General features: G+C 62.3%; 1 protein-coding gene across 1 annotated transcript in view; it reads left to right on the top strand.

Annotated features, from left to right (window-relative positions):
• Nucleotides 1-8,342, top strand: part of NAV1 (neuron navigator 1) — a 38,388-nt gene that overhangs the window by 26,378 nt on the left and 3,668 nt on the right. Inside the window, exons 8-23 of the mRNA XM_009881341.1 lie at nt 5-510; nt 1,162-1,220; nt 1,416-1,457; nt 1,635-1,786; nt 2,474-2,644; nt 3,220-3,272; nt 3,442-3,465; nt 3,561-3,638; nt 3,842-3,925; nt 4,110-4,221; nt 5,096-5,217; nt 5,642-5,650; nt 7,097-7,293; nt 7,399-7,561; nt 7,703-7,877; nt 8,111-8,208. Of these exons, the coding sequence (XP_009879643.1) occupies nt 5-510; nt 1,162-1,220; nt 1,416-1,457; nt 1,635-1,786; nt 2,474-2,644; nt 3,220-3,272; nt 3,442-3,465; nt 3,561-3,638; nt 3,842-3,925; nt 4,110-4,221; nt 5,096-5,217; nt 5,642-5,650; nt 7,097-7,293; nt 7,399-7,561; nt 7,703-7,877; nt 8,111-8,208 (2,045 nt within the window). The remainder of the gene's footprint in view (nt 1-4; nt 511-1,161; nt 1,221-1,415; nt 1,458-1,634; nt 1,787-2,473; nt 2,645-3,219; nt 3,273-3,441; nt 3,466-3,560; nt 3,639-3,841; nt 3,926-4,109; nt 4,222-5,095; nt 5,218-5,641; nt 5,651-7,096; nt 7,294-7,398; nt 7,562-7,702; nt 7,878-8,110; nt 8,209-8,342) is intronic.

Raw genomic sequence — 8,342 nt, 5'->3', positions numbered from 1 at the left:
GATCCTTCCACTTCCGATGGCAGCAGGTGCCTGGCACAGCTTTGCCCAGCACCCCGCCGTGGCCAACACCCGAGTCTCACCTGCTTCTTTACCCATTTTCCCCCCTCCAGAGCAGCTGCCAAGACCTATGTGAAGCCTCCCTCACTGGCCAACTTGGACAAGGTCAACTCCAACAGCCTAGATTTGCCCTCCTCCAGCGAGCTGCAGCCCCCCCACACTGCCAAGCTCCAAGACCTGCACCCGGCCGGCGGGCACCTCGCGCCCTGCTCCAGCCCCAGTCCTGCCCCCATCCTCAACATCAACTCGGCCAGCTTCTCCCAGGGCCTGGAGCTCATGGGTGGCTTCAGCGTCCCCAAGGAGGGCAGGATGTACCCCAAGCTCTCAGGCCTGCACCGCAGCATGGAGTCCCTGCAGATGCCCATGAGCCTGCCCAGTGCCTTTTCGGGGGGCAGCACCACCACTCCAACACCTGCTGCCGCACCCCCAGCCAGCACGGAGGAGGAGGAAGAGGCAGGGGAGCTGGGCTGGAGCGGGAGCCCCCGTCTTGCACATCTGGACAGGTATGGCTGGAGGGAGGGCATGGGGCTGCTGGGACATCTCCGCGGGCTCAGGTCCCTCCCTGCCATCCTGCCATGACCCTCGGAGGCTCTTACTGCTACATTTCTAGGGAAAACCTCCCTGTCCCCACAGCTCAACCCACATGGCACCTTCCCTCATCTGTGCAGGGATGTCACTGATTTTTGCTTCCTTTCCAGTGCCAACCGCGACAGGAACACGCTGCCCAAGAAAGGGTTGAGGTAAAAGAGTCCGAATTGCTTTTGGATGGCGCTATGGAGGGTGGGTGGGCATGTGGTGCTTTCTGCAGGGGGCTGGCGGTGCGCCAAGCTCCAAGACCTGCACCCGGCCGGCGGGCACCTCGCGCCCTGCTTCAGCCCCAGTCCTGCCCCCATCCTCAACATCAACTCGGCCAGCTTCTCCCAGGGCCTGGAGCTCATGGGTGGCTTCAGCGTCCCCAAGGAGGGCAGGATGTACCCCAAGCTCTCAGGCCTGCACCGCAGCATGGAGTCCCTGCAGATGCCCATGAGCCTGCCCAGTGCCTTTTCGGGGGGCAGCACCACCACTCCAACCCCTGCTGCCGCACCCCCAGCCAGCACGGAGGAGGAGGAAGAGGCAGGGGAGCTGGGCTGGAGCGGGAGCCCCCGTCTTGCACATCTGGACAGGTATGGCTGGAGGGAGGGCATGGGGCTGCTGGGACATCTCCGCGGGCTCAGGTCCCTCCCTGCCATCCTGCCATGACCCTCGGAGGCTCTTACTGCTACATTTCTAGGGAAAACCTCCCTGTCCCCACAGCTCAACCCACATGGCACCTTCCCTCATCTGTGCAGGGATGTCACTGATTTTTGCTTCCTTTCCAGTGCCAACCGCGACAGGAACACGCTGCCCAAGAAAGGGTTGAGGTAAAAGAGTCCGAATTGCTTTTGGATGGCGCTATGGAGGGTGGGTGGGCATGTGGTGCTTTCTGCAGGGGGCTGGCAGTGCCCTCCATGCTGGGGAGGCTGGGCTGCGGGGCAGCAGGTGGCAGCCAGGTTGGTGCTGGTCCACCTCACCATGCCGGTCTCTGCTCCGCTCCTCAGGTACCAGCTCCACTCCCAGGAGGAGGCCAAGGAGCGGCGCCATTCGCATGCCATCAGCAGCGGGCTCCCCGAGTCGGACGACCAGCAGGAGCTGCCCTCGCCCCCCACCCTCCCCATGGCACTGGTCGGGAAGGGTCCGCTCACCAGCATCGGTCAGTGCCCTCCACCGCCAGCCCCCTTCCGCTTGCGGCAGCCCCTGTCCCTCCTGCCCCCCATCACCCCATGCTCCCCGTGTGACTTGCTGATGCTGCCCTGCCGTGCTGCTTTTCCTCTCGACACCCCCAGCAGCCCTAACACCCAGTGCCTGGTGCTTTTGGCCCACTGAGGTACTGGGTTGTGCCCAGGGGCCAGGGATGTCCATCAGCTCCACTCAGGGTGTCTCATCCATCCTCAAGGCTCTGCCTGTGGCTCCCTGCTCCTCTGGGGGTGCCCAGCAGGGCAAGGGGTGAGCCCTGCGATGCTCTTGCCAGGACCTACGTGTTCCTTGAGGGTTTGGGGGGTCCAAGCAGATGGATTGGGGCTGCCAGGTGGGGACAGTGTGTGATGAGGTCCTTCCCTCCTGCACCCACAGGTGACGGGCTCTGGCATGGTGGTTCCCACTTTGTCCCGGAGCGATGGATTTATTTCTCAGCCCTGTGGCTACTTTGAAGCTGGTGTCCAGATCTTCCCAGTGTAAATCTGTTTTAGCTTTTCCCAGTCCTCCCCCTGCTTTGGGACCATCATCCTTGCTTCCACTCTGCATCCCAGTTCTCGTGGCTCACTCCCAGACCTGCTTCGCCATCCTGATCCCTGGTCCCCGGCGTGACTGACCCTGCTTCTCCCCTGCCTTCTCCTTGCAGTGAGCCCCACTGCCGCCGCAACCCCACGGATCACCCGCTCCAACAGCATCCCCACCCACGACTCCACCTTCGAGCTGTACAGCACGTCCCAGATGGGCAGCACCCTCTCGCTGGCCGACAAGCCCAAGGGCATGATCCGCTCGGGCTCCTTCCGGGACCCTGTGGACGATGGTGAGAGTGTGCTGCGCTCCTGCCCAGGCAAATAAGGTTCTCAGGGCCGGGGGCTGCAATGGAACTCCCCACACAGTTGTCCCTTCCTTCTGGCGCTGCTGCGGCTTTGTCGAATGGGTTGGTGCATCCCATCCTCAGCATCAGAGCATGGCACAGCAGCCCTGAGGGGACCCCCCCTATGCTGGTGTATGCTCTGAGCCACAGCCCCCCCTGGCCCCCTTGGGTGCCCAGTGTCCCTGTGTTGGCCCCAGGAGGTTGTGGCACTGTGAAGGGGGAAACCAAGCAACCAGAGAGGGTGGCAGAGCCCCCGGGCTCAGCCAGAGAGGAGGGTGCAGGCGGAGGGTGCTCCCCACCCCTTGCTGCACCCCACATGCCCAGGGAGGTCACCAGCCACACGCCAAGAAATGAGCAGTGCTGAGCAGCTGCCCTCCCACCCTCTGCCTCCCCTGATTCCCCGCAGAGACCACTGCACTGGGACCTCCATACCCTGCACCCTGCTATGCCCTGCACCTGCAGCGCCTGGGGATGCCACTGGCTGGGGGCACCCTGACATGCTGGGTTTTATTCTGTTGCAGTTCATGGATCGGTGCTGTCCCTGGCCTCGAGCGCGTCCTCCACCTACTCCTCCGTAAGAGCCGCCTTCGTGCTGCGCCGCTTTGTGCATGGCTGGGGGGGCCTGAGTGGGAATGGGGGGGCTCTGTGCATGCCTCTGCCTTGCGCCGAGCCTGTCTGTGCCTCGCTGCCTTCCTGACTGCCTGCCTCTGTCTGTCTGTCTCTCTCTGCTCTCGTGCTACCAGGCTGAGGAGAAGATGCAGTCTGAGGTGAGCCCGCACCTTCTCTGCTCGTCGCCTGCTCCTGCCACCATGGCGAGGGTGAGTACTTGGCCCCTCTCACTCCCTCTGCTCTCTCCCCATAGCAAATCCGCAAGCTGCGCCGCGAGCTGGAGTCCTCACAGGAGAAGGTGGCCACCCTGACGTCCCAGCTGTCTGCTAATGTGAGTCCCTGCAGGAGCCACTGCCCGCTGAAGGACACGCTGCTCTGTGTCCCTGCCGTGCGTGGAGCTGGTGCTGGTCTGTGCCCACGAGAGCCTTGATTTCCCCTCCAGGCTCTTGCATCCCACACCTGGCAGCGGGTGCTCACCCAGCCATGGGTGCTTGCCCAGGCATGGGTGCTCACCCGTTTCTCCATCTCTCCCAGGCCAACCTGGTGGCAGCGTTTGAGCAGAGCCTGGTGAGCATGACATCCCGCCTGCGGCACTTGGCTGAGACTGCTGAGGAGAAGGTGGGCACTTTTGGGGTGCTGAGCAGGCATTGGGCGTCACTGGTGGTGTGGGATGGTGCTCATTGGGCTGGGGGATGTGGGACCGGGGTGAACCTGCCGCGGCACTGCCTGCCCCAAGGGTGCTGTCGGGGTGGGCTCTGTGCCATCAGAACGCACTCTACAGCTCCTGGCTCTGCTCCTCCAGGACACAGAGCTGTTGGACCTGCGAGAGACCATTGACTTCCTGAAGAAGAAGAACTCGGAGGCCCAAGCTGTGATCCAGGGTGCCCTGAATGGCACTGATGTCACCCCCAAAGGTAAGGCATGGTCATGCAGTCCCCCACCACAGGGATGTAGCCCTTCCTGAGCTGCTCCCCCAAACCCAGCTGGGCCACTCCTGCCCGGGGCTGGCACAGGGCCCCAGGGCACACCTCACATGTGCTTTCTGGTGCTGCTGAGGCACTGTGGAATGGGTTGGTGCATCCTGTCCTCAGCATCAGAGCAGGGCACAGCAGCCCTGAGTGGCCTGGTGGACCCTTCTGTCCCGGTCTATGCTCTGGGCCACAGTCCCCCCCCGACCCCTGTGGGTGCCCAGTGTCCCTGTGTTGGCCCCAGGAGGTTGTGGCATTGGGGAAGGGGAAAACCAAGCAACCAGAGAGGGTGGCAGAGGCCCTGGGCTCAGACAGAGAAGAGGGTGAGGTGTTGACATGGGAGGCATGGTTCCCCGGGCAGCAGCTCTTCCCCACCTGGGACCCCTGAGCATCTGAAGCCAGGGTCGGACAGGCAGAGCTGTCACTGCAGGAGGTCTCAGCACTGGTGCCTGGGAGTGATGGGATGGTCATCCTCCCTGGGACACCTCCTCACTGGACCTTTTGTGGACAGCCTGGTTTTGGCTGCTGATCTTGGCTTTGTTCCCATGAGGGCTGTTTCTAGCCCCGAAACCCCAATGTGAGTGCAAGGCACTGGCTGGGAGGTGGCCTGGGACAGAAGCAGAACAATGTGTGCTCTGGGCATCTCCCTGGGGTTTGAGGTCACTGTCCTGAATGCCAGTGCCTGTGTGGTGTCTGAACCCCATGTCATCTTACGAGGGAAGGGGCACAGGGAGGAGAGTGGGTGGCTCTGGTGTTGGGGCAGATGCGGATTGCTGATATCTCCTTTCCCAATCTCTCCCGCTGCTCTCGCTGGCCCCAGAGCTGCGCATCAAGCGGCAGAACTCCTCTGACAGCATCTCCAGCCTCAACAGCATCACCAGCCACTCCAGCATCGGCAGCAGCAAGGATGCTGATGCCAAAAAGAAGAAGAAGAAGAGCTGGGTGGGTTGGATGGGGCACTGACAGGAGGAGCGGGGCTTGGGGAGTCACTGGCACGGTCTGGCTGGGGTCAGCCCCATGAGCCAGCTGCTCTTGGTCTACCTTGGCATTGTGGTGCTGGTCCCCTCTGTCCTTGGGGGACAGCACTGGTGAGGAGTGCGTAGTCACCATGAATTTGTGTCTTGATGTGTCGTCTGGGACTTCTCCAGCCCTCTCTGGGAGTTTCCCAGCCCTGGTCTGCACGCTTGCTCCCTTTTTTCCCCCACGTCTCCCTTCTGCCCACATGGGGTCTGGCAGTGTAGGGGGCTGGACACCTTGCCCAGGCAGCTTCTTCCCTGTGCCAGGCAGCTCTGAGCTGGATGTGTGATTAAGTCTTGCTTTGTTTTGTTTCTCTCCCCCTATGCTGACCTCAACCCTTTTTTTCCAGGTGTACGAGGTAAGTCCTACGCCGTCCCTTCCACCCCATGCCATGCCCGGCCAGGGCCCTTGCTCCATTTTGTGGGACGGTGCTCATAACACTACCCATCCCATCCATCCCACTGGCGCTAACCCCCAGCACGGGCCACCCCGGGGCCCCCAGCCAGGCTGCACGCACCCTGGCTGCTTCCTTTGATGTTAAGGCCAAAATATGCACCTGCACGGAGGGGCTGAACTGCCCCGGATGGCCCTGAGGCAGCAGGAGGTGCTTGGATGGGGACCTCTCCCGCAGATGCGGACAGTCCCCTTCTTGCCTTGGGAAGGCAGGCACTCTCCTGACTCCCTGTAGCCAAATCTTAAGGGACAGGGACCTCACTGCCGCCCTGCCTGTGGCACCCGGGTGTGATGCTGCCTGTCTGCATTGCCAGGGTTGGCCTGATATGGCCCTGAGTGGCTCTGTTCCTGTTGGGACCCATGTGGGTCCCAGTGCTCCTCTGCTCTGCCATTGGCAGAGCCTGACACCCACCTGATTTTTTTTTTTTGTGTTTGTTTTGTTTTTCCTACACTGAAATGCAATGGTTTTGCTTTTGGGGACACCTCAGACCAGCCTGCCTGGTGCCTGGGGGAGTTGGGCTGGATCCTGCCCGTTCTCCATCCCCTCTTCCTCCCACCTCCCCTTGGAGCAGGCCCTGGCCCTTCAGGGGACATGATGTGAGCCCGGGCTGCCCGTCCTGCTGCTCTCCTGCAGGCTGGTGGTGTGTAAGTGTGACCCCGGCCCGGTTTGGCCCCTGCGCAGTGTCCATCCACCCTCCCTGGCCTTGGCACGCCGCTCACCCGTCGCTGCTCTGTGTGTGCTGTGTGCATGCTGCATGCCCGGCCGGGACCCCCGGTGACATTTTGCGGGGTGCTGGCTCTGCGCTTCCAGGAGGACCCCACAGGGCAGAGGGGGGGTTGTGGGGCTGAAATTCTCCCCTTGCACCAGGACCCCGGCTCTGCAGTGGCTGGAGGAGGGGATGTCCCCCCTAAACGCCACTTGCTGGGATGGCTGTGGTGGGGTGAACGTGAGTGTGGTGTTGGTCATTCCTCATGTGTCAGGGAGATGGTGCAGTGCCTGAACATCCTGATGTGGGTGCTGGGGGAGGAGGACTGGGGGGACCGTGACCAGGACGTGGGTCCCGCTCTGTGGGGCTGTTTGGTGCCGCCCAGGCTGGGGCTGGAGCGTTGCACAAAAGGCCGTGCAGTCCCATCCGCCAGCTGTGCCAGCAGAGCGGGGTCAGGCCGGTGCCTTCCCTGGGGCCATGATAGGGCACAGTCCTGCCTCGGTGATGGATATGGTATTACTGGTCCCAGCTCAGACTGTGGGACTTGGGCAGGCAGGGGCCCTGGGACAGGACCAAGTTAGGTCTGTACTTGCAAGGCTGCACTGTCAGGCTGTCCCTAACAAGAGCATTTCTGTCTCCCGTAGCTACGCAGCTCCTTCAACAAGGCCTTCAGCATCAAGAAGGGACCCAAATCAGCCTCGTCCTACTCGGATATTGAGGAGATCGCCACGCCAGATTCGTCGGCACCCTCCTCCCCCAAGCTTCAGCATGGCTCCACGGAGACCGCCTCGCCCTCCATCAAATCCTCCACGTCCTCCTCTGTGGGCATCGACACGGCTGAGTACGTGGGGCCAGGGTGGGTGGCATGGGGTGGGGAGAATTGGTCATGGGGGTTGCAGGCTTCTGCCTTGGACACGTGCAAGACTCAGTCTCTCCTTTGGCTCAGGCTTTTCCAGGCCCATGGTGAGGGTGAGCCAGAGAAGAAGGAGGTGTCAGAGCTGCGGTCAGAGCTGTGGGAGAAGGAGATGAAGCTGACGGACATTCGCCTGGAGGCCCTCAACTCAGCCCACCAGCTGGAGCAGCTGCGGGAGACCATGCACAACATGCAGGTGAGAACACCACTGCCAGAAGCCCATCTGGCTCCGAGCACCCAGGTGGCCACAGTCACTGCTCCCCCACAGCTGTGCTGCAGCCCCGGGATGCTGCTGGCATGCAGCTCCTCACCCTGTGCTGTAACTGGTTCTCCCCAGCTGGAGGTGGATCTCCTGAAGGCCGAGAACGACCGGCTCAAAGTGGCTCCGGGACCCTCGGCAGTGCCAGGCTCCGTTCCTGGCCATGTCACAAGCACATCAGCCTCCTCTTCACCACGGCGCTCCCTGGGTCTCACCCTTGGCCATGCCTTCAGCCCCAGCCTGGGGGACTCAGGTAGGGGTGATGGAGCTGCTAGCAGATGGGGAAGGGTTGGGACAGATGTGTGGGTTGGGACAGATGTGTGGGGTGGGAACGTGCTGCTGCTCACCTGGAGGCAGCTGTGCACAGGGATCTGTTCTGCTGCCGCTGCCACAGTCTGCTGCAGCAGGATTTGGCTCAGGCTGGGCATGGTCAGGCCTGGTGGCTTGGCTCTCCCTGCTGGCACGGCCTCACTGCTCTGTCCCTAGATGTGTCCCCCATGGATGCTGTTAGTGCTGGTACCCAGAAGGATGAGCTGACACTGCGGATTGTGGTGCGCATGCCACCCCAGCACATCATCAAGGGGGTAAGTGTGGACTGTATGGGGATCCTGACCTGCCCCAGTGCCATGGCCCTGGACAAGGGGCAGAGGACGCCTGTCCAGGGCTGGATACGGTGCTCCAACCAGCACACCTCTGCCTTGGCTCCTAGGACCTCAAG

Source organism: Charadrius vociferus, unplaced genomic scaffold, assembly GCF_000708025.1.
Source record: "Charadrius vociferus isolate BGI_N301 unplaced genomic scaffold, ASM70802v2 scaffold333, whole genome shotgun sequence".
NCBI lineage: Eukaryota > Metazoa > Chordata > Aves > Charadriiformes > Charadriidae > Charadrius > Charadrius vociferus.
The sequence above is the reverse complement of the archived record's forward strand: the minus strand, read 5'-3'. Positions and strand labels throughout refer to the sequence as shown.